This window comes from Anarhichas minor, unplaced genomic scaffold (genome assembly GCF_050575085.1).
Source record: "Anarhichas minor isolate MPS153535 unplaced genomic scaffold, ASM5057508v1 ptg000014l, whole genome shotgun sequence".
NCBI lineage: Eukaryota > Metazoa > Chordata > Actinopteri > Perciformes > Anarhichadidae > Anarhichas > Anarhichas minor.
The window spans coordinates 11,954,399-11,979,353 of record NW_027466460.1 but is presented as its reverse complement, the minus strand read 5'-3'; the positions used below and the strand labels follow the sequence as shown (position 1 = coordinate 11,979,353).

The 24,955-nt window shown below is 41.6% G+C and overlaps 1 protein-coding gene across 2 annotated transcripts; it reads right to left on the bottom strand.

Annotated features, from left to right (window-relative positions):
• Nucleotides 1–368: 368 nt before the first annotated feature.
• LOC142949693 (tripartite motif-containing protein 2) lies at nt 369–16,575 on the bottom strand. 2 transcript variants are annotated; one of them, XM_076091495.1, is made up of 12 exons: nt 16,380–16,575; nt 8,798–8,976; nt 7,710–7,947; nt 7,308–7,459; nt 6,976–7,156; nt 4,792–5,515; nt 3,972–4,075; nt 3,548–3,715; nt 3,165–3,345; nt 2,727–2,797; nt 2,351–2,491; nt 369–1,851 (listed from the first exon to the last, which is right to left on the bottom strand). In XM_076091495.1, exons 2-12 carry the CDS (start codon nt 8,929–8,931, stop codon nt 1,699–1,701), a joined length of 2,247 nt encoding a protein of 748 aa, XP_075947610.1. In that variant the 5' UTR covers nt 8,932–8,976; nt 16,380–16,575; the 3' UTR covers nt 369–1,698. The 2 variants fall into 2 exon arrangements, with proteins under 2 accessions (XP_075947610.1, XP_075947611.1); XM_076091496.1 differs by having other exon boundaries at nt 3,177–3,345; nt 16,380–16,574.
• Nucleotides 16,576–24,955: the final 8,380 nt, after the last annotated feature.

Sequence of the window (24,955 nt, the reverse complement as noted above, 5' to 3'; positions counted from 1 at the left end):
CGATTTTCTGATGCCCTCTGCTGTGTAATAAAAACATTGTTTAAATAGGGACATGACATAACAAAACCCTTATTATCGTATTCATTCAAACGTGATTCAAAGTGATAACTTTTTTTTTATCTGCAATTATTTTGAAAATACTGATTAATCATCACTGCAGGGAGAAATACCAGAACATGCAAGTTGCATTTCTGATATGATTAATGTCCGTCTTCAGATGCCATCTTTATTTTAAAAAAAAAGAAAAAGAAGCAGCTTGATATCATCTTAACCAATGCAGTGTTTTCAGCAGCTATGCAAGCTAATAATGAATGAATCTTATTATAAGATGCAGTAAGTACACAACAAAATCAACTACAATCACGATAGTCTTTCCTATGGGCACTTTAATTCCATTTGGCATTACAAATATAAACAAAACAATGTAAAACCAATCATTATTAAACAGGATCGTGTAGAAAATGGATGACCAAATTCAGTACTTGAGGATAAACACATTTTGAATTCTAACAGGAGCACAGTGCATTTTTTACAACACACACACCTCAACTGTTGAACTACATTTTGCATTTTTTGAGGATAGACAAATAGTTTGTTTTTTCACTGAAATACAACTCGTTAGTAGTTTTAATTTTCTTTTGAAAAGACATACGAGCATGTGGAAAGGGGTGAAGGTGATAATGGAATAAACCTGCATTGCAGCATGATGAACAAACCTTTTCACTGATGTGTCCGACGATTGACTTTATTTTCAGCATTTCTGCTGTTGAGATGTTTGCACATAATCACACCAAATTTTTAAGTCAACATATCAAGTGGCTTTTGTTTGGTTCCCTTAATTGAGCACAACACAATCACACTCGTCTTGCACACACAAACGCACTGTGTGGTTTTAGAAAAAAACAATTAAGCAGACGTTATCAGCTTACTTTATATAACCACAAGTTTATTCATTTAAATTGATGACGAATTACATCGACCAGTCATTTTCACATAGTAGATTCAAAGTTTCTTTAAGTGATTTTGTCAGCTTAAAACATATTCATATATTGTGCACAGCAGTATTTCTGGTATTTATTAGTAAAAACAACATGCATAGAGATGCCTAATCATGCTCTACAATACCCTGCTACCTACAGTGGGTGGAATATTTTTCTTTAATAGTGAACAGGCAAAATGTGACGACTCTCAAGAGCATTTAACAGGAAGCTGCAGTCACTGGAACTAGAATTCCCGTTAATTTTCAGGTGACTTAGATACGTCTTTACTTAAATTTCCGTCTCACTTAACAGTGTCCAACCGGGGATTTTTAGGAACAAGTGCAATAGCTTTGTTTTTTCCAGTTTTCCTGCCACATCACAGCAATTAAAAAGGTCTAACATATGTACAATACTAAAGCTTTATTTTTTTAAATCAGTGTAATTAAGATGGAATGTGAACAAGGTTATGAATGACCCCTCAAAGCACCAGTCAGCAGCCTCCATCTGTGAATATGATAGATCCCCTCACTTCATTCAAACCACAATTATCTCTAACACAATCACACAGATGGCACAACGACAGCATGATTCAAGGGTGAGTGGGTGGGTGAGTGCAAATCTGCCGGTCGCTCCATACTAATGAGTGCACGTGTGTGTGTGTGTGTGTGTGTGTGTGTGTGTATACACTGTACAGTTTGTGCGCTGAGAGAGACAAGGGCTACTGCAAGTAGCGGTAGACTTTGAAGCAGTGGTTGCCAGAATCTGCAACCACAACATGTCCGTCGGAGGTGAGAGCCAGACCCTGCGGGCCGTACAGCGGGTCTGCTGATGTGTTGATGTAGGACAGGAACGAACCGCTGCCATCAAACACCTGAGAGAGAGAGAGAGAGAAAGAGAAAGTCAGTGTTCTCTTTTTAATTTAATTATGTACAAAAAATAGAAGTGCATCAACTTCCATGTTGTTGCCAATCATTGGCATATTCTAGGCTGTGAACACTTTTTTTTTTTTAAATATATATATATATATATATATATATATATATGGTCGTTATGATCAGGACTGAAGTTAGTTAAAAGATGAAACTAAGTGAAAGTAGAAAATAATATATAACTTAATGGTAGTTTTTTTTAAAACTCATTTTTGTCCTCTATGGACATCAGAGCAACTTTTTAAAAAGGCACAAGAGTTAAATAATAACTAAATTCAAATGATATTTGTATGACATCACATTACACATGACGGTCTGCACAGTGTAGAAATCAGCCATAAAGACGCATACTGAAATCCAAACAACTGTGAATGCAGCAGGGAGGAAAAGTCTACCTCTGCTTTTCTCAATATTTCTTCAGGCGAGACCTTTTGCACTGACCTGTATCCGGCTGTTGCCCCAGTCGGCCACTATGATGTTTCCATTGACATCCACTGCCACTCCCGTGGGGGCGTTGAACTGGCCGTTGCCCTCGCCGTTCGAACCAAACTTCAGCAAGAATTCCCCTTCTGTGTTAAACACCTAGATTTTGGTTTTCCAAAAAAAAACAAAAAAACAATAGTGATACATCAACTAAATAATTGTGTTGATAATATTTTGATCAGACACTTAGAGGGGAAAAAAAACTAAGAATTTACAATAGAAGAGGAAAGTCTGAAAAGTATCATACAAGCCACCATTTCTAGTACTACAGTATGAACTAATCATCGTCTTTGCGTACTGTAACACACTTCCACCGCTCTGATATTGCACTCACCTTGACTGAGTGGTTGTGGAAATCTGTCACAATTATTTCATTGTTGTTGTTGACAGCAGCAAAGTGAGGCCCTTAAAAATAACAGACGGTAAAGTCTCAGATTTGTGCCGTTTGTCCAAATCAAACAGGCAGTTCGGTTTCGGAAACAACCTCGCAGTGAATGAATTTTGTTTTTGACATGCAAATGAATTATTTCCCATTTAATGATAAAACAAGACTAAAAATATTTTGTACCATGATCAATGTTAGAACATGCTTTTTTTGAGTACAGTTGAGTTATTACTATATTAAAGTCTATTATATGTTTTTAAGTAAAACCCCTCAGAAGTCAAAGGATAATGGGAACTTTATGGTTCCTGGTTCAGCATTCGTCTTCATTCCACATGCAGGTGTGAGCTGGTTGGAGTGAGACTGTAGCGGGGGAAGTGCACATATTACCATTGAGTGTACCTGCAAACTGCCTGTCGCCGTTGCCTCTGTTACCGAACTTGGTGACCAGCTTGCCGTTGAGCTGGAAGATGAAGACGCAGCAGGCCTTGTTGTCCACCACGATGATGTGGCCGTTTCTGTCCACCGACACGCCTTTAGGGCCCATCAGCTTCCCCGAACCAATCTTGTTCTGGAGAAGTCGCGGATTTTACATTTCTGTTTCAAGTTTTTTCTAATTCACATAGTTCATGGTGGGAAGCTCAGGGAGTATGATCGGAGTAAATGAGTATGTTGATACTTTGCTTTTCTAACTAAACATCAGATATTATAACACTTTGTCCTATCGACAGTCTTAGTATCAAATGAAGATGAAACATTCAATCCCGACTTACCTTGAACTTGCCTTCACTTGAAAAGATGCTGACCCACTTGTTGTCGTAGTCGGCAATGATGATGTCACCGTTTGGGTGGATGGCCACTCCGGTCGGCCGCTGCAGCTGACCCGGAGTCCTGCCGCGCACGCCAAAACGACTTTTGAACTGGCCGTCGTTGGAGAAAACCTGCATCACACAAAACATGTTAAAGATGTTGAAATAAAAACAAGAGATGTTAAAATGCATCCGTTTGGTGTTCATTGTTTTAAAACTAACAAGGCTCTAGAAAAGGCCTACTACAGTTTATGTCCAGTGAGATGGCAAAGTGCATAGGAAGCACTGAGTAAGGTAACTGAGCATAAGTTATAGTGCTCCACTATACATACAACATGCTGCTGTATCTGTAGGCTGAGAGCAGCTGCAGCACAGTTGTTATTTGTACCTGGACACACTGGTTGTTGCTGTCGGCTATCAGCACCTTTCCCAGAGAAGAGGTCGCCACTCCCTGCAGGTTAGTGAACTCCCCTTTGTTTCTTCCTTTTGTGCCTTAAAAAAAAAAAAAAAACATGAAATATATTAGTGGACTTACGGTAAATCACAGACTAGAATATATTCATGAACTCAATCAAGGTGCAATGTTTTAACCGATATGAATTTGTGCATACATGTCGATTTTACAGTGTTTGTATTGGCGTTTAGGTGAGACTGTATGTTTGCAGTTATTTAAATTGTTGGATATCTCTTTTGACACTGTATATACTGTTTAAGCTGTTCGTTCCTTTATTAGACTGAAGATGTGACTTGTTGGTTTCGAACTTAATGTCAAGCTTATATTAAAAATGTAGTTTTAGTTAAGTTACTTGCATGATGCAACAGTATGTAAAGAGATAAAAGTGACAAAATGCTTCATTTTTACACAAGCATCTTTTAGTAAACTGACTCAGTCATGCCTCTTGTCTGTTTGTCAAACCTGTGCTTAAAAGGCCATGAAAAACATTGATTTATTTCTGAAAAATTGTGTAGTGAAAAGCTGCAACCTTTTTATCCTTTTGTAAAGTCTACAAAATAGACCAAGAGTCCAGAAGATTTTAAATTTACAATGATGGAAGCCAGTTAATCCTCACATTTTAGAAGCTAGAATCAATAACAAGATTGCTAAATTTGGCAAAACTGTTTAAGGGCATGGTTTGATATTATTTTAAAGGATTTTAAACACACACAAACAATATACGAGTCCATATTTGACATTAAATATTTCTTACCGATTCTGAAGATGAGGTCGTCCTCGATGGGGTTCTCTTTCCTCCTCCCTGTGCTGTACATGCTGGCCGGCCTCTTGATGGCCTTCTGCTTGACGTGTCCACTGCCCGGAGACTTCAGCCTCTTCTTGACGCCGTCTGAAGTTGACGACACATCTATGGATTTGGTGGCCTTTATCTTAAAGGGGCTTCCTTTGATATGTTGGTCATATAAACGCAGCGATAAGTTAAAAGTCCCCTCTTTAGGGGCCGTGAACAGGTACTCGTAAGTGCCATTCTTGTTGTCCAGTATGTCCCCTTCACCTTTGCTACCATCAGGTGAGGACAATTCGGCGGTGATGACCGCGTTGCCCATTTTGCACAGCTCTCCGTCTTTGTCCTTGGTGGTTATGGTGATGGAGGTGGGGACGCCCACCACACTTTGTCGTAAGCCTTCACCTGTCGCCACGGTCTCAGAGGCCACTGCGTTAGTCGTTAGAATGGTGCCCAGGTTGTGGATGGACTTCTTCAGTCCCTCCGTCTCCACGTTGAAGTCCAGCTGGTCGTTCTCTCCCGGCTGCAGAGGAAGCTCCTGGCTGGCCAGCTCCTTGAGACGCTCGCTCATCTGCTTCTTCACCAGCAGCACCTCGGCCTCGGTGCCGTGGCTCAGGGCCTGCTCTGTGAAGTTACAGCTGCTGTTGATGCCCTCCTGGCCCTGCAGCAGAGTATCCAGCTGGGTTTGCAGCACCTAATACACACATACACACACCAGGGGGCAGCAGTGTTAACTTGTGCTTAGAGACACTGACAAAAAGCACCTCTACAAACAGGCAAATCAAGTACAGACGGTAAGTGAAAACAGGCAGATCAACAACTGCGTAAAAACGAAGCATACTGCATGACTTGGCACCATTACAGAAAGAGGGATCTGAGCTCATTTGGTTTTATGTTGGCGTAAACACAACTTCATGCGATTCTGCACGACTTTCAGCTGCAGCAGCTGCCCATGAAGACAGATGAATATCAGATATTATTATGCTATCCTGTGTTGACTTGTAGAGATTTAACTGTGAAATTACTGTTAGTTACCGGTGTAGTAGACACATTAACCAATGCACAAAGTAACTCATTCATTGATGATCCATTTAGTGTCAACTAATCACACAAACTCATAGTTAAATCACCAATTTATAACATTAGGAAGTGTTACCATTGTAGCTAACAATGAGCTAATACAAGCCACATTTAGATCATTAAATCTCTCAGTATGTCATACTTCTGGTATTCTTTGTTGCTAACCCTTTTTAAGCAGATTATCATTGTTCCCCCTCATTACTGGGACATCACCACGCCCTCTTTAAAGCACCAAAACACACTCACCCTCATCTGACCATCCCACTCCTCTTCTTCAACAAGAGAGGCCATTGAGCCACTTATCCCTGGAGTCAAATATTTCCCCTTCACCTATCTCGTTCTCTTTACACTCTGAAGCTGTGGAAACTGGCAGACTGTCCGTCCATACTGTGAGAATAGAGCTCAAGCTTCAGAGGAGGAGGAGTATAGAGGGTTTCCCATGAAGAGCAGAGCTGTACGCGGTTTCCTCGCTGCACATGACACACCCAGAGCGTGCATACAGCACACTGGCTCCATCTAGCTACCAACCACAACACAGCTGAAAGTCACATATCCGACTTTCCCTTGGGCTCCAGTGCTTTAGCTGCGCACCAGCCCGTGAATTGGAAATCATTAGCAACCCATGTGATGGAGCTGTGATGGAGCTGTGATTGGGGGGGGGGGGGGGGGGGGCAGCAGCAGCAGGCTCCTGACCAGGCTGGGTGATTGGTTTGTCTGGATGGGGGTGGTGCACCAGCTCCCCGGCCCCCCTACTGCCTATCAGACCGGCTACTGATCAGCAAAACCAGCCTGATGAGTAGCCTGTAATGGGTTAAAAGCTTTCCAAAAATGGATTATAATCAGGTTAATGGTCATTTCTATTGTTTCTTTCTGTATTATTTCCTTTTGTTATATATTCAAAAACCTCTTTATGAGAATAAGAGGTCGATAGTGACCGCATAGTGCTTGACGCCGAATAGAAAACTCAAACACTTATCATTTTAGGGACCAAAGTCTAAACCAAACATAAAAAGGCGCGACAAACACTCTGCATGTGTCAGCCGAATTACTTAGTTTCAGGCCGCGTCACCTCACCTTCTGCTTGAGGCCGTAGTTGACCTCCAGCTCCATCAGTAAAACGCTCTTGCGGACATTCAGGGTCTTCTGCAACTCGTCAAAGGTGGTATGGATGCCGTCCTCAATGGAGCCCTTTTGATTGGTCAGCTGCAGCAAGATCTCTGACAGCGTCTGCAGGGCTGAGTCGATCTCTGGCAACCTGGGAGCAACGGAGGAACGAGGAGGCATTTTTCACATACTGAATCAACAGTCACATGACGGAGCATGCACATAAAAGAGGACAGTGTTTGTTACGATGGCTGTTACTTGGGTGTAATGTGAAGGAAGTCGACATAATGCTGCTGTTGTACCTCTTCTTGACAGCGTCTAGCTGGACCTGTAACGAGGCCTTGTGTTGCTCCACGACGTCTTTAAGAGGCACAGTAGGGTGTTCTCCATGTTCACCACTCGTACACTCCTGACACATGGCCGTCTCACAGGGCGGACAGTAAAACTCCATGACCTAAGCAATATGACAAATGAAAGATTAGACTTAAATATTGGGTTGAGGCTGATGCCAACATTGGTCGGTCTACCACTCTGGTCCAGACTGAATTATCTTAACAACCACTGGATGGGTTCGGGTTATGCAGTGTTTGTGCGTTTAACCTAACGTCCAGCCATGTTCTGCGAATACCCAAAAGCCTATAAACATGTATACTTGACAAACAACAACTGGATGTTCAGATGTGATGACTGTGTACGAGTCTTACGTTGCCTCCATGGTTGGGGCAGGAGAGCAGTTGGCCTGTAGCCACAGCGGTGATGTTGCTGAGAGCGGCGGCCTCCTGGCTGCGGCTCTCCGGCGCCCGCTGCAGCACGTCCATCAGGTTGGTGATGAAGAAGTTATTCTGCAATGCCGCCACACCCTTCTCCGGCAGGATCGAGGTCTGGCGGCACACGGGGCACGACAGTGTGAGGCTGTGGGCCGGGATGTAATTCTGCAGGCACCTGGAGGAGGAGGAGAACGGGGGGGGGGGGGGGGGTTATTAAAGAGTGAGAGCATTCTGCAGAAATTTATGTGAAAGACACAGCCTGGAGAAAGGCGTGGGAGGTGTACAGTAGTGTGTGTGTGTGTGTGTAGGTGTGTTGCATTGAGAAGATATATAAAGTGAGTGATAATGTACAGCAGATATGCAGTTGTTACTCACAAAGCAAGTTAATGTTAATTTATCTATTTTTGAACAAGGAAGCCTCTTTTTTTCACAAGATACTTGGTCAGAATTGCAGCTCTTCTAATTTTATAAGTAATCTATTTACACAACTACCTTTAAAAGGAAAATAATTGAACAAACGCATTACACAATCTACCAGTTCATTATCAGTCATCATCACAACAAATGTTCTCTGTTCGGATCCAAAGAATTAAATGTGAGGTATGTAATATAACCATTTTCCTCTTTAACACTTCGGAAAAGTAAAATTATACTATAGAAATGTATGTGTGAAACAGATATAGCAGAAGAGAATCCGACAGCTCAATGGCTCTCCAGAAGCAGCCAGCGACAGGCCACAGTTTCTCTTTTGTGTCAGAAACAAAAGGCCGGTTGTCAGAGAGGATGGCACCAACACACCCAAGTTAACAGCAGAGATGCGCGTCATGTGAAACAATACTCAAATTTACAAAAGCATTAGACTATTGATTGAGTATTATTGCTGCATCTACTACCAGCAGCATCCCTTTCTCGCAGAAAACATGCTAATCGTACTTTTGAGTTTGAGACCTGATCAAGTTACACATCATTCACAGGATTAAAACAAATACATTTCCACTTAAAAACATCATGGTAACTCCACTCACCTCTCACAGAAGGTGTGCAGGCAGGGCAGTACTTTGGGGTTTTCGTAGCGGTCCAGACATATGCTGCAGATCAAGAACTGCTTGTCAATCTGGCGGACCACGGGGCTGGGAAGAGTGGAGCCTTCAGTGGCCATCCTAAAACTCTGACATAGGAGTCCCTCTTCCTCTTACCCAGCACCCTGCAGAGAGAAACAGAGGGAGGATGAGACAAAGCGAGGACACAGCCACAAGACCCGACGTATGATCAAACGCGCAGGGGTGAGCTGTGGAGGCGAGTGGAAATCTGTGTGGTTGTAAAGATCAAAGTTAGAAGCAACACGCCTTCCTCCCTCCGTCCCCTCACCGAGAGAGGAAATGCCAAACGCACAAACAGACGCACCGATCAGCGCCTGTGACTACAGGCTTCAACTCAAACTCATAAACACAGACGTATTAAAGTTAGAGACAGTGAAAACAACCCTTCAAAACAAACTGCTATGTTTTATTTAAATACTATATTTTACTCTCATCAGTCAGCCTGGGAATAGATACAACATCGGAGAGGTTGTGAAGAGAGTGAGAGGTCAAAACTTTGAGATTGAAAGTCCATTCTTGATCTTTGGAAACAATAATCTCACCCCAAAGTCTTTTTAGTAGCCGTCACCCAATCTTTACTCGGCAGACGGATTTCCATTCCTCTGAAAACTTTAAAAGGACAGACTGCTATGTCCAGTGTGTCCAGAGATGGAGCTCTTTTAACAGAGGATAAAAGGTTGTTCCCAAACTTCTTGGCTCATGGTGATTTCACTAAAACTGGTACTCTCGCTATCATGAACTTTTAATCCATTGAGAACTTCCCCAGAGCCTTAAAAAGATTTCTTTACTAGCCTGACGTCATCCCGACTCTACAGCTGTACCAATATCTAAAACCTGAAAACGTTTTTTGGCTTATACTCAAGCGAGCAAGTGATTGGCTACCATTTTATGCCTTTATCTAATAGTGGAGGTGGAGAGAGACATGATATGTGGAGAGAGAGAGAGTAGGGGAAGGACTCTCTGCTCAGGCCTGTTTGGCCCATGCTGTATGAGCCCGAACCACTCGGCTAGCGGTTCGCTCCTGACCAACAATCTTTCACTCTCGTATCCAGTTAAAAGGTTAATATATTGCCACCGTACAGCACATAAACAACAAAATGCAGTTGTAGTCCCCTTATGCTCCACAAGAAAAACAAAACTATTTTATGATGGAGTGTGGAGGATGAGGTGGAGTGGAGGAGTCTCGCAGCCTGAGGAAAAACAATCCTACATGACAAGAGGAAAGTCTGTGAAAATAAACATGGCAGGATTTATCTCGCTTGGCTCTCGACCCCGATGTCGGGAACCAGCACAGTAGCAGACAGCCGGAGTAAATCAGAGCTGCAGCTGTGGCTGGATGCTCCTCATGAAAAAGGCACTTTGAGTGATAAATATTTGATTATAAAGTGAAAGCCCGGCACTCTGTGTTCAGCACTCATCAGTGAGAGGCGGAACACTTAACCTACTAAACTAAACACTTTAATACCACCATGCTAACTCGCTCTCCGGTTTTATCTGAAACATCCATTTAATGGCTCCTGTATTTCAATGTCGGACATTTCTGTAACGTTCTCTGGCAGCTAACTTAGACACAGAAAGTCTGTCAGTGCTTTTATTGTCTCTTCGCATTCAAGACAGGCACAGAAACAGGCCACCTCTGCTGCTGAGAGGAAAGCCCTCAGGGACTGAACTTCTACGGTGCATGCTCTCACTCTCCTCTTCTCGCTTTTCTTAAAATCTCTTTTATACAAGCATCCTCCTCTCTTTCACCCTTTCTGAAAGCAGATACGAGAGCCTCCAACTACAAGGTTGTCATTTGGAAAGCCTGAAATTAGAGCGGTGGATAAAATTACTGTCATAATGAAGCTTTGATGCCGTCAGCGGGTCATTACCAACGTTTCCAATATGTCACATGGCTGGTATGTAATGTGTTTGCTGCTGCCAGCTGACAAATAGTTATGTGTCGAGCAGCTCAGGTCCGCTTCATAAAGCTGGAGAAGCAGAAACAAGTTGCTGTAGTGGCAGAGTAATGAGTTAAACAAAACCCCAACAATCACAATCTAGCCTTACATTTGAGCAGCACACAGCTAAACACCACATTCATAAATGTGTCATAAATGAGAGATTTGAGTGACAAGATGTAGCTGTACGTCAACACAGACGTGCACAAGCTCAGGTCTCAGGCTGCATGTCAATAATTCACCAGCTCCACGGGGCCAGATCAAGCAGATCAACAAAGCATCAAATACGACACCGATTATAAAAGTGAAATGAACAAATCCTGCAGACAGCCACAACAGAAGCAGCCCGGTGCCGACGGTGCAGAGGGCTGCAGGCAGCCTCACAACGCTCTGCTCTTACATAATCAGAGCCGCTCCAGCTCAGCGGAGCGATCCCTGCTGGATGGAGCCGTCATCCAACACGCAGCGGGGGAGACGTGAAACAGGCAAATTATGACTGGAATTGTATCCGTTTAGCATGAAATGACTCCAAGAGAAAATAAGTTATAACCATGCAAGGATTTTAGCTTGAAACAACACCAGATATTCCAAATATTTGGCTCATAACAGTATTAATTAAGACTTACAGTGCTGCATCTATAGGCCGATCAACAGGCGTCATCCACTCCAGTACGCAGACTGAACCATTGGCTCCACGTGACTGAAACACTCACTAAAATCCCTCTGAAACGATGCTCTGCTCCAGGTAGCAGCAACGAACCAAACGGATGTGTGTGAGAGAGACGGCTCCTCGGTGTGTGTGTGTGTGTGTGTGTGTGTGTGTGTGTGTGTGTGTGTGTGTGTGTGTGTGTGTGTGTGTGTGTGTGTGTGTGTGTGTGTGTGTGTGTGCGCACACGTGAGAGTAGTTGAGGAGGGGCGATTTAGCCAGATTGTGTTGTCAGTTTTTACATCATCTCTTCCAACCCCTCCCTCCTTTACTCTCCCGTCATTCTTGGCTCAGTCAGTCTCATCTCATCCATCCCTCTCGGTCTGAAATAAATGCTGGCTCACTGCAGTGCAGCGAGCATGTGCAGCATTAGGAGTGTTCGAGCGAGTGCTGGCTGACAGATGGTGAGCTAGTGAATGGAAAAAAAACAAAAAAAAAAACAGGGAAAAAGATGGGTCCCCGCCACGACCAATATAGTTAAAGCCAAAGGGATCTTTCTTTCTGAGTGCATGTTTGTGTATGTGTGTGTGTGCGTGCGTATAATGCTGACTCAGTGTACTTGCAGTGACAGAGCAAAGAAAAAAAACACAAAATATGGAAAGCCAGAGGCTGAATTTGAAAGATTAAATAGAAGCATGATTACGGAGTATAAGGTAATAAAGGAAGATCTGCAAAAACCAGAGGCACTCTAATATGTGCTGGCAGACGCACACACTTTTCACCATGTCACTGTGATATATCATACACGCAAGTCTAGTCTTAACAATATCGCACGTTGTTCGTCCTTAATAGTCTCTTGACATATCAATGAGGTGAAACTCTTTTTTTTTTTGATTAAAAGATAAAGATGAAGGCCTCACATCATTTTTCAGGATCTCAATCATCACACTGCTGACTCTATAACGCTTTCTATAGATCAGCTAAACAATGAAACAACAGCTTTAACCTTCAGACAACAGGGACCTCCTGATTGAAGCCAATTGTGTATATTTTTTGCATCATCCCAGCACACTATGCGCTGTATGGACACGTGTATGTGGTGGAGGCTAGTCAACCAACTGACTGCTTTAAAAAGTGCTCCGTTTGCACAATTCACTGTACATGAAAATACGGCCTGTTCTCATTTCCAGGGCGTCAAATAATAAATATGTTTACTCTTAATGGGGAGAATCTATTTAAGACATGAATGGCTTCAATAGTTAGACATTTCCAAAAACTAAAAACACATTTTAATTATATATTTAGTTCAAGAACAATCTGCTCAGAATCTTAAGTGGTTGTAGGGAAAGAAAGTAAAACATATAACTGGGATTTCTGCTGTTCTTTAATATTTCCTTCATGAGTAACACCAATGACCTCCTGACATAATGTAATTAAATAGGGTTTTTGTCCCACCAGTTTCTGTTTGTTGTTACTTGATTTAAATGATCTTATCTTTTCATAACGCTGAGTAAACGTTCTTCTCCATCCATCAGCGAATAACATAGGGGGAGTACTCGGATTCTTTTGATGCGTTTATACCTTTTCCATTTAAAGAATAACCTCAGTTGGTCTTGACAGAGTTTTTTTCACACATTTCATTATGCCCGGCAGCTTCGAGGCTGTTCCAGTGATCTCATGTCAACGCCTGCCAAACTCAGAGCGTCAGTCAGAGGAGAGGGACACAAAACAACCGTATGAACAAAAAACTAAAGAAATTGCTTCAAAGTCCACAGGATGCTCCACAGGACACCTTTAATGAAAGGTTACAGAGGCCGCCTTTAATTTGAGTAATGCAAAGAACAGAGCAACCAGCTTCTATGACACAAACACTTCTTCATCACGTTGTTTGTGATTGGTTAAAGGCACAGTCTGCAATCAGAATGTGAACTAAATTCCACCAAAAGATATCAAAACACAGGACTGGAAGCTGCTTCGACTTCCAAAAGTTGTAGCAACTAGATCACAGATATTAATATTTTCTGATGCTGTTGAAGGTTTTATTTCTTCAACAGTGTTTACAAAATAAAATCTCTTTTCCTGCTTTGTTTATATTAAGTTATTGTCAGTTAAGAAACAAACTGCTGATTTAGTACTTCATTGATTCAGTTCACATGCTGCTTCACTCATGTATATAAATGCAATTAAACAAAGCTAAGGGGTCTGTATGAGGGGCACACACACACACATTAACACACTCTGAAGAGTAAACGCGTCACTTTGTTGCTTCACTGTTCACACCGACATCATCACTGATGCATGAAGACACTTCAAAGACTGCAGCAAAGGCAGCATTTCCAACTGACTTAGTCGCTGTAATAGAAGAAAAACAAACGGCTCTCTCCACTCATCTTCCAACAAAGCAAACACACCGTCAACCAACATTAAACTTTAACTGCTGTCTGTAGAGAATCTAGGGCAAGCTGTCATTTTTTAACCAGCTCATTCCAGTTTTTAAAGCATGCTTCCATGTATATTTTGGTTTACATTGTGGCTGAAGTTGTTTGTTACTCTGGGTCTCCCTCTGGTGTCCATCCATCTTTCCAGAGCACTGACCTCAGCTGTTTTCACCAGCTCTCTGTTTCTAAACACACATAATGCCACGTCACTTTGGTTGGTGTCAACCGAGAGTCGAGTCACAGGACAGTTTATTGCTGCTCTTTTCACGCAGCTGCTTTGTTTTTAATCAGCAATTTGAAGTCAGATTTTATTGTCTGTGTTTTTTTTATTGTTTTCATTGCACTTTTATACATTGCTACGTGTAATGTTTTTGTTCTCCTTTGCACAATCGTATTTAATGAAGGCAAAACTCTTAGAGACGGGAATATTTTCAGATTGAAGACCTTGAGCAAATTCAAAGTAGGCTACAATGTTTGTCAAGGTAAGTTACCACAACATACGAGGGACAAAGACCGATGTGCTGAAAGGAATAGTTTGACCTTTTTAGGAAATATGCTTGTGTGTACCTATTGTTTTGGCAACCCATCCCACAGTTTTGTAGACATTTCACTCAAAACCACAAATGTTAACCTAGAGATGGCAATAGAGGAAAAGTCGTGGGGGGGTCACCAAAGTCATTATGGATTCATGCTAGGGAACCATGACTGTCTGTCCAAAATGTAATCCGTCCAGTATATTTCAGTTTGGCCGACTGACCAACAGACTGACGTTGCCGTCCCTCGGGTCATTCTGCTGTCATGGCTATAATTTGTGCTTCCAGAGGTTAGCCGGGTGCCGTTTCCTCCTTCCAGTCTTTATGCTAAGCTAGGCTAACTGCATTATTTAAACTTAAAAGCACAAGTATGAGCGTGCTATCGATGTCCTTATTTGTTCACATTTTACAGGCATCAGAGAAAAAAGGCTGCACTCTGAATGAATAAAGACGTCAATGAGTCACTTGGCTGTATATCTGCCAACCGTCCATTCTGGGTGCACAAGATTTATATTACTTTTTACATCAGGCAACAGTCATTCATTACACATAAAATCACCATAATCAGGAGAGGACAACATGAACTGCATGCTGCACCGACTGTGTTGACACTAAAGGCTAGAAACACTATATACACACATCATTATAACTGATGCAGTTTGTTTGTTTTCAGCAGTTATTGGTTTTTAAAATCCTCTCAGCACCTAAAGCCAGATGGTGCGGCTTATGTCCATGGTGACCCTGGTAATCGCACAGTCTCATCAGCGCTGAAACAGTTTCATAACAAAATACTTCAAATCTGAGACTACCATCCTCCAGATGATGTAATTATTTAGCAGCAGCTTCAATAAGTTACAGCTAAACAATTACCAACTTTAAACAGTAGAGTGTATATGTAGCGCCTTCGCATGCCTATAATGCTGGAGAGGGTGACATAACCCCCTCTCCTGAACTATACAGAATTCCCTACTATTCTTGAAAGTTTCATGTTTCAGAGAAAAAGGCTGTTCTCCGAGTGAATACAATTAATGTCACTGCGTCACTGGGTTATATATCCGTCAACCGTGCATTCTGGTGACACAAGATAAGGCAATGTCCTGTCTGGGTGCCTGAGTGTGTTAGCGCATGTAAGGCCAACATGTGCGAGCGTAGCGCTTTCTGTCAACCAACTAAATTGCAGTGAAAAATTGTTGCTGTGTTTTTGACTCAACAGCTGTAATGCAGTCAGTAGTAGAAGAGTTACCGGCGTTACAATAAGATAAATATGTCAATGCATAACAGTTTAATGTTGTAGCCATCCGTCATATTTCATCAGCTGATCATCAGCTTTTTATTGCTGTTTATTTTACCTCACACTGATAAATAAGAGACAAACACTTGATATGTACTGGATCAAATAACGGCTTTTTAACCACATCGAGGGTCTCCTACGGTATGTTGTACACATGTTAAAGCCCTTGGAGAAACATCTATGGGTTACATAATAAGCGTGACTTGACTTGGTTTCAAGACAGACCAGCTGAGGCCACTGAGCATGACCAACAGACAACAGGAAATGAGAGCAAAGCAAATATTTTCTTGCGAGCATACAGTGAAGAAAACACCTGCACTGTTAAAGCACACCTGCGGGGAGTTTTTCCCTTCAGTATGTGGACACATGAGACCGTGAACTAACCTGTATTTCTAGTATTAGCTCACAAGACTTCAAAGGTTATATAACCTGGAACATCAGAAGCATCTTTTGAGAAGAATCTTTTCCTGCTACAGGAACAGACTGAAAATAAAATCAATTCATCAACACTGTACTCTACGTAAGGACTTTCCCAAAGCAACATCTGTACAGTTTCCCCCTTCCTTTAAATATAAATCTTTCCTCATGTTATTGTTCCATCTACTACTCACTCTTTCCAACCCTCTTCTCCATCTTTAAATCCAAAACAACCCACTTACTTCAACTCCATGGCTGCTCCCCTCTCCTCCTCTCTTCTCTGGGGTGAAAACAAACGCTGCTCTCCGTTACCTAATCCTTCTCATCTCTGATGAACCGTAGTAATGTGTGCAGCGGGCAGAGAGGGCAGCGCATGAGAGAGGCCTGAGCTGCTACAATAATCCAAACAGACTGACTGGGAGCCACTGAGTGAGCGGAGACGGAGAGGGGGGGCTCTATGGTGGTGTAGAGGGGAAGCTCGGACCAATCAGAGGGCTTAGTGAGGCTGGAGGAGGCGGGGCCAGTGAGGGCAAGTGTCCCAGAGGCACAACAAGGAGAAACAGATAAGGAGTGACGGAGGATCACACAGAAAGAGAAGAGAAACTTTTAGAGAAGAGGAACTTTCCAAACAGGAGCCAAATTATTTTGTAAAACAAGGATGGCTGAAGTTGAACCCTGATGTCATGGACACAATTTTTATCTCCATTTCCAAGAAAGGCCCCAAGTGCTCATGAGCGTTTCCCTGCAGCGAGCTGCAATGACGTAATGTTTTAAGAAGGGCATCGGTCCAAATTGTCAAAGCCATTCCTGAGAGTTGCCGTGAGAATTAAAGAGTCGGCCAAAGTCACAGTAATTGAAACAAGATGGTCCACAATGAAAGCCACAATAACCATAACAATCCTTTGAATAATGAGTCATTCACAGAACACGAGAGTTCAAAGATTGAAACTGCAGTTATTCACCAGCTAAACAAGCATGTTACTGTCCTGTTCGCCCCCGGGGGACTCGGTGCACTGAAGCAAAGCTGGTAAACAAGACAGAGATGACGCAGCAGAAAGACTCCAACTACTGCTACTACATTACCCACAAATCACCAGGATAAACCAAAAACAACACTTTTTTTACATTTACTCAGAGAAATATAAGCATGTTTTCTACAAAAGCCTTTTAGCGAGCAGCATGGCTCTTTGGATAGAAATGTCGGTCGATCCACCACTAAAATATCACAACAACTATTGGATGGATCGCCCTGAAAGTTTGTACAGACATCCAGTGCCCCCAGAGGATGATACCTAATGGCTTTGGTGATCCCTTCAACTCTTCATTTAGCTCCAAAGTGAGGTCAACATTTTTAATTTCCCTAACGCCGAAAAAACACCAGGCAGCGACCAAGTGCGGCAAGCTGCAATTATTCCATTTTTCTGCGGCTGTGTTCTTGTGTTTAAGGCAGGAAGAAATTCTTTGTAACAGAGCTCAACATCTCACAGGAGTCACAGGACTCTGTATACCGATTGGCTGCAGGTTCTCTCGGACCATACTTTGCTGCTCAAAGTTAAACTATTCCAAACACACTAACCACCGCTTAATATCAGCATGTTCACATTGCCATGTCAGCTTGCTCAAGTTCGCTCAAAGCACAGCTGTGCCTAAGTGCAACCTAATCAAGCTGCTATCATAGTCCTGTTATAATCTAACACTTTTCTACAATGTTAATTGTACTCTTCAAAGGCAGTCGTGTTCTCGACCTTGGAAACAGCACTTGAGCAAACAATTTCACCAAAAAGGTCCAAGTGATTTTATCTGAGCACTTTAAAACAGGACTTAAGTGCTCACAACAATTCCACAACAACTGAGCAAACAGTGAAATGATCAAAAGCTCCAAAACAGCTTTTCACAACTGGCTGTTTATTAACCTCAAGAACCATAAGAAAAGAAAACCAAAAGAAAGAAAACGTCAACATTTCAATAATATGCTATGGACACATCATGTCAGTACCAAAACAGTATTGAAGTTTGGGCCTTTTTGCAGTATTTACAATAGTGTTCATATCAGTATCTCATTACTGAATGTTTGTAGACTCGAGTTAAAATATCTCAACACATGACGGCAAAATGAACATCATGTTCCGACACCTGCTGCCAAGAGAGCAGCCCTCCCCTCATTACCACATTTTTCATACTTCCATCTTGGCAGAGAAACAATAACAAAATCAATCAGTCTGTCTTTTAAGGTTGCTTACACACACACACACACACACGCGCACACACCTCGAGAGTTTCCCCATTTCTTGAGAGCTTTAATCTTATTGGCAGGCCACAAACAATGTTTGAAGTAATTATCCAAATGCATCCGTTTTCCCTCTCTACATCCACTCCCACTTAACCGGATTACTTACAGCATAGAAAATGGCTCCACGTGGACACAGGCCATACTATCAATCAATTATTTTTAAACTTATCTTTATATAATGCGACTGTCATTTGCGTAAACGTAAACTGGCTGAACATCTCCCTCTCCATTTATATATACTGTAAATATAATTAACTATACAACTATTAACCAAACTAATGATGCCACTTCGATCCCTTAGAGCATGAACAAACTAAAAATGAACAGAAATGTTTTTATAGTGCCTAAATGTGATGTTTTATGCTAAATTAACAATCCAGCAGGAGATAGTGTGATTAAGTAAAGGGAGTCCAATCATTAACAGTAGTTCAGTGTAAAACAAGAATACATTTGTGGATTTGTTAGTGTTGTTATAACTACTACTTCTCTCGTTCCCTTGAGCAAAGAAACCGAAGACAAGTTGCTCGACCTTGATGCAAAAGAACAGACATATCAGAGAGAAAACTGAAATGCAAACAGAGGTCAGCCTGGACACAAACACACTGTGCACACCAATGCTGGCTGTGATGAACAACCTGTTTGTGTTTGTTTTTAAATAAAACCAATCAGCTGAAAAAAAGTCATCAAAATCTGGGTTTGCTTCAGAAGCATCGTCGGTCCTTATGGTAATTATTTGGGTGGGCAATGTTCCTTTTGTGCAACGCTGATATCCCCTGCTGGCTGGAGCACGACATGCACTTTACATCGTGACGGTGCTCGTTAGAGAATGCAGAAACACTGAGCCGGAGCTGTGACGGACAGCACAGGAAGTATTTGTTGCTATAAAAGGAAGTCTCAATTTAAAGCCAATTTATCAGAACTCGCATAATCGCAGCCTCAGTCCCAGACATTATAAAGCTGGATGTTACAGAATAATCAGTGTGTTAGTGTGTGTGTTGAGAATTTGCTGCTTTTCAATGAATGTGAATATTTGAGGGTTTTGGAAATTGTACTAGCCGATTTTCCGCAATTTTACATTTCATAGATTAAATGATTAGTTTAACATTTTTGGGAAATACACTTATTTCTTGCCAAGAGTAAGATGAGAATATCGTTACCAAGTAGAGAGCATAATACAACCAACTACTACGTATCTCGTTTTATTTAATGTGTTGCAGAGATTTCTACTTAGATGAGCATGCTAACCAGCTAGCCCCGGACCGTCCTGTCTTGTAATACTACTTTTACCTCGAGAGGCAGCAGTTAGTCGAAGAAGTAGAGCCGTCCCGAGGGCTTGTCAATCACGTTGGAGGTACAGGGTCTGTGTACGTTTTGATGGTTAGTTTATTGGATTAAATACAAAATAGCAGAAAAAAACCAAACAAACTTGTATTATCTTTCTGCCCTCTCCACAACCAGGAGACTACTTCGGTGGGAGGAGGGTGGGCGGAGACTCCGGGAGACAGACCTTCAGTTAGCGGTTAGTTATAGCAACAAATTTTAGTTTTTTTAATAACCGATGACTATAAATTTTGATTGTATGGACCCAGTAGTAGAGATGAAATGCTGCCCCCCAGTACATCTTTAAACAAAAAGAGAACTGACTTACTCTGGCACTCTGTTTTAATCACACTTGTGAGTTTTGCTACAGTTTGTGCAGTATCCACCAATTAAACAGCTGTCTAAGTGAACATGTGTCAAGCCCTGAAGTTCCTATTGTGTTTTGCAGTGAATGTTACAACCCTTAACACACTGTGGCTTCTCCAAACACTTCAGACACTGAGCTACTATTCAGTCAAGCGTGGCTAAACTGGCTGATGACCAATGCTAATCGATTAGCTTCAACCAGACACACGTCGCTGTAGAGCTCACAGCACCGATGCCCATTGATCCTGAGAGGTTAAAGTGTCACAGGCCAGTAAGGCGGCAGGCCCTCCAGTCACTGGACGAGCTGAATGAAAACATCAATAACAACACCAGTCGACATTTGCATTTGTTGGCAATATGTCAGAGAAGCCTCTGACCAGATACAGTTGGTGGTGATTATTGGACTGGAGGTGTTTACTTAAATAACCTGAGCAGCCTTTATGTAGGACATGTAATGCATTGTGACAAATCAGCCAAGTATTGTATGCAACAGTGAGGGGTAAATGTACATGTTGCATTACTTCAGTGCAGTGAGTCATCTTGGCGGCTTCCTAGATTAGCAGGAGAATACTCCCACAGTTGCAGCGCTGCAGCTGCAGCACAGCGTACTGCAGTGGTGGGAGAGCTATGCAGCCTTTACTGAATCACCTCTACTTCCTGTTAGCAGAATCACTCACTGCACTCAAGCACCTCTAATGTCACAATGACTGAAAGAAACAGCTGCGGTAGGAAGACGAGCACTCAGACATGAAAAGGAGGAGACGGACACTCTCACACGCTGAGACAGAGGAGGGAGCAGTCAAATGTAATGAGACGTCAATCCACTTTAAGTTCATCCATGAGGATGAATGGAGCCATCTAATTACGTGAATATGGCTCGGTGATGTGCCAACAGTGCTGCAACTCAACATTATCTTTATCGAGTGATGCATAAAGAATTGTTCCGATCAATTATTCATGGTTATTGAATAATTATCCAGTCTAGAAATCATCTTTGCGGTGTTCACTTGATAAAAGTGTTCAAGCTGAAAGTTAACAGTTCAGCATTTTGGTATAACTTGCAAAAAGTTAGATGAGAAGGCCCCACTTTCATATTTAACTACGAAGAACCAGGAGTTGATTAGCCTGCCTTAGCAGACAGACTGAAAGCAGAGGAGTGTATCATCCAACGTGTCTACTAATTCCTGTAAACAGCTTTTTAAAGCACTGGTTCCTAAACCTTGCTCACCCTTTTGGAACGGAAGAGATCCCCTGCTGAGACTAAAAACATGACTAGCTGACTTTGATTGAATTAACATCATCAAGAACATGAGCAGCATGTTTATTTTGAGGAATGTTTCGACAGTTTTTACAGAGACTGCTACTGTATATTGATCGTTAAGTCAAAAGCAAGATACAGACTTTTTGAATGTTTGTTTGTTGACGAGCATCAACTGCCTTTCCTTTCTCACCTGTCAAGTCTGTCGATGTTGGATTATACATGACAGACTTAGTTTTGCTGGCCTTGCTAGAACCAAAGCACTTATTTTCCAGAATGAATCAGACTCTCAGCCGACAGTTTGACCCGTTGTTGCCAGAAAAAGCAATTTAGCTGCCACAAATTCAAGCATTCAAGTAGCTCAAATGCAATAATTATTCAGATTATTTCACTTGTGTGGAAAGCTGTATTCAACTTTAATATCAAATCTAATTGCACTTACTCAAAAGTTGAATTAAAAGTAATAAAATCATCACTGAAGACTAAATATCCCTTCTTAAATAGCAAGAAAACATACAATTGCTCTACTTCCACCTTATTTGCACAAGTAACCTTACAGCTGAAGTCTCCTTTTGTGACATTACATCTGAATATTTATCGACACCGAGTGCATATGCACATGAAATAATGCATATAAAACAAAAAAACACCAAGCCATGTGACGCACAAGATCCAGTTTGACTCATAAGTCATGAAGTGCATCAGTACAGAGGTCCATTCACGTTTCTACAGATTTAAGATGCTGACACACACACACACACACACACACAAGCCGGCTGCTCATCATGCTGCAGACATGTACCGGGAAAAGACCTGCTGTTGCTGTAAATTGGATGATTGAACTCCTCAATTTGCACACAACACAGAAAGTGTAGCACTTTGTACGATTGGATGCATATTTAATGTTAATCCAGAAATGTAATTCCGCATTTTTTGTTTTAAAGTTCCTTCTGGCATGTGCATTTATCCAAAAGTCCCGCATAGAATCAAGTGGACGTGCATTCAGTCTCAGGTCACGTTTTCTGAAGAAAGACACGCATAACGATGCGATTCACTCACCTAAATGTTATTTTATCCGCCGGTGTGAAAACTACAACGACGCATGCGGATGTATATCAGATGACAGGCGGTGATCCTTTCTGGACTTTTCCCAGTTGAACTGCTGTGGTCGTGTCTTCCTCCGCCGTCCTGTCTGCTGCTCTGCACACACAAACTGAAGCTGACCTGAGAGCCGCTTTCACCTCACTTATTAAAGGGATCCGACCCGCCGACAAAATAAAAGGGAAAGGCACCCGCAGCCGGATGCAGTTAGAGCTAATCCAGTCACGATAAAAGAAAAAAAAAGCTCATCAATATTACATCCACGTGTGAAAATAGCATTCGTAAATTATTTCTGTTTTTCTCCTTCAGTGGTTTTACAGGCCGTCTGTGTCATGTCCTGTTTGATGAAAGAAAGAGACCTGCTGATGTTCAGGTGTTGTGTGTAGTTAGAATTTGAGAGAATTTAGGATTTCTCCTGTTTCTGAGGTTTTGCTGTTATATATTTAGCGTACATTAAGTCTTTTACCCATTTATAGTCACCACTGATGTTTGGCCTTTTGTGCACGTCTGACCTCTGACCTCTGTCTGTTGATCTTTACCTCTTACCTCTTTTTACCTCCAGGCTAGCTAACCCACTGGATGATTGTGAACTCAAGGTGAAAATAGTTTTCGTCTTAGAAATTCCAATCTCCACCACAGACGTAGAAATAAAAGATCAGAGTAGAAGAGACTCTTTGATGCTGCTGCCGTGTGTATTGTATCGTTTATGTGCATGCTGCAAATATGAGTCCATTGTTATTATCATTATTCAGTGGGTTTTATTTTCCATTTTATGCGTTCTATGTATTTTATTTCGTCAAATTTTTTATCTTATTTACCCAATTTCTATGTTCATTCTAAGTATAGTTCTAAGTATATTTCCCCTTATTGTAAAGCACTTTGTGCTGCATTTCTTTTATGAACGGTGCACTTCAATAAAGTTTATTATTATTGTTGGTGTTCCAGACAGTGAAAAATAATAGTTCCTAAAATGTCAAACTTTAGCTGAGAACAGACGCACGGTGTATAAAAAATATAATCACAAAAATATCTTTTATAAACAAGAACAAATTATATTAAAAAAAAATCGTTTAAAATTACAAAAATTGGTGAAGATCTCTACTCCTGATGGGACGTCCCAGCACCAGTATAGTAACTGTGGTTTCCAGTCAAGCCCCTCCCCTAGCAGGGAAGATATTGCCATGACAACCCTAGATTATGCAGCAGTCCATGAAAGACTCTTTTCAGATTAAAAAAAGAAAAAGAAAAGACATGAAAGACAGAAACAAGTTATTTGCATTCCTTTTCCATTACACATTTCGTCTGATAGAAAAAAAGGCGGTAAGGTCTATTGTTTGGACGTGTGGGGGAGGGAGTGATCGAGACGCATCTGAAGGCCTCGCAACTATTTAAGAAAACTAATGTGTGTGTGTGTGTGTGTGTGTGTGTGTGTGTGTGTGTGTGTGTCACAGTCAAAGGACACCTGCTTAGCATGCAGTGCACAATCACAGGCTCGGTGCAAAGATTTCTTTTTTTCTTTAAATAACTCAACAGGTACTCTGACTGCTATAGAACTCAAACTTAGAGTCCAATCAAACAGCTTAGACGTGCAGATGTTTGCTCTAGTTTAGAGGATTAAACAAGATAAATGAAGCTGTGAAGAGACAATACACATATGCTTTAACTTCAAAATGGGAAACAAACCAATGATGTATTTTGCCTTGAGTGAACTAGATGAAGAAATCACAGCATCAAAGAAACAAGATGTAAACAGTCAATGACTCCTGCACCTCAAGTTTCACAGATGTGTGGTGATCCTGCAAACCCGGCTCCGACCTACTCCAGAGTTTAATTAAGGACAGAACCAGAATATTCAGAGCATAATTTGAACATCATTTCCTGCTGCTCCGGTTGCAGCCGTCTGCAGCTGCTGCTGTCATTAGTCCAGCCGAGCATGGCGGGATTAGCAGAGAGAGTCCTGTGAATGGCTGCTGAATAATTGACCAACTTCTATTGTCTCATTCATGCCGTTTTGATTGAACATATGTTGACAGCCAAATCGCAATGAATGTTTGATGTGGGAATGGCACATTACAGTGAAACAGTTATGAGGAAGGCTGCTGGTAAATGTACAGTACTACCTAAATGAAGCGACTGTAACCAGGAAAAACTGCAAAATATGCAGTTTATTTGAACTAACTCTACTCTTAATTTACAGTGATGCGATGTTCTGATAGCAGAACAGGAAACTATATTTACAGTAACACAACCTTTGTGCTATATATGAGACTTATTATAAAATTGGACCTTGACTCAGAGAATGCGCTGATACGGAGGCTTTTTACCTTTTAAAAATAATTGCCGTGTCTAAGAAGCTTTTAAAAATTCAAGTATAAAATAAATCATGTCTTCAAACCGTACACTGGCTCCTATGTGCTTTCAGAAACCACTTGTGATGCAATTAGTGGTACTTTAATATTCCATTTAAATAGCAGCAGTGATAA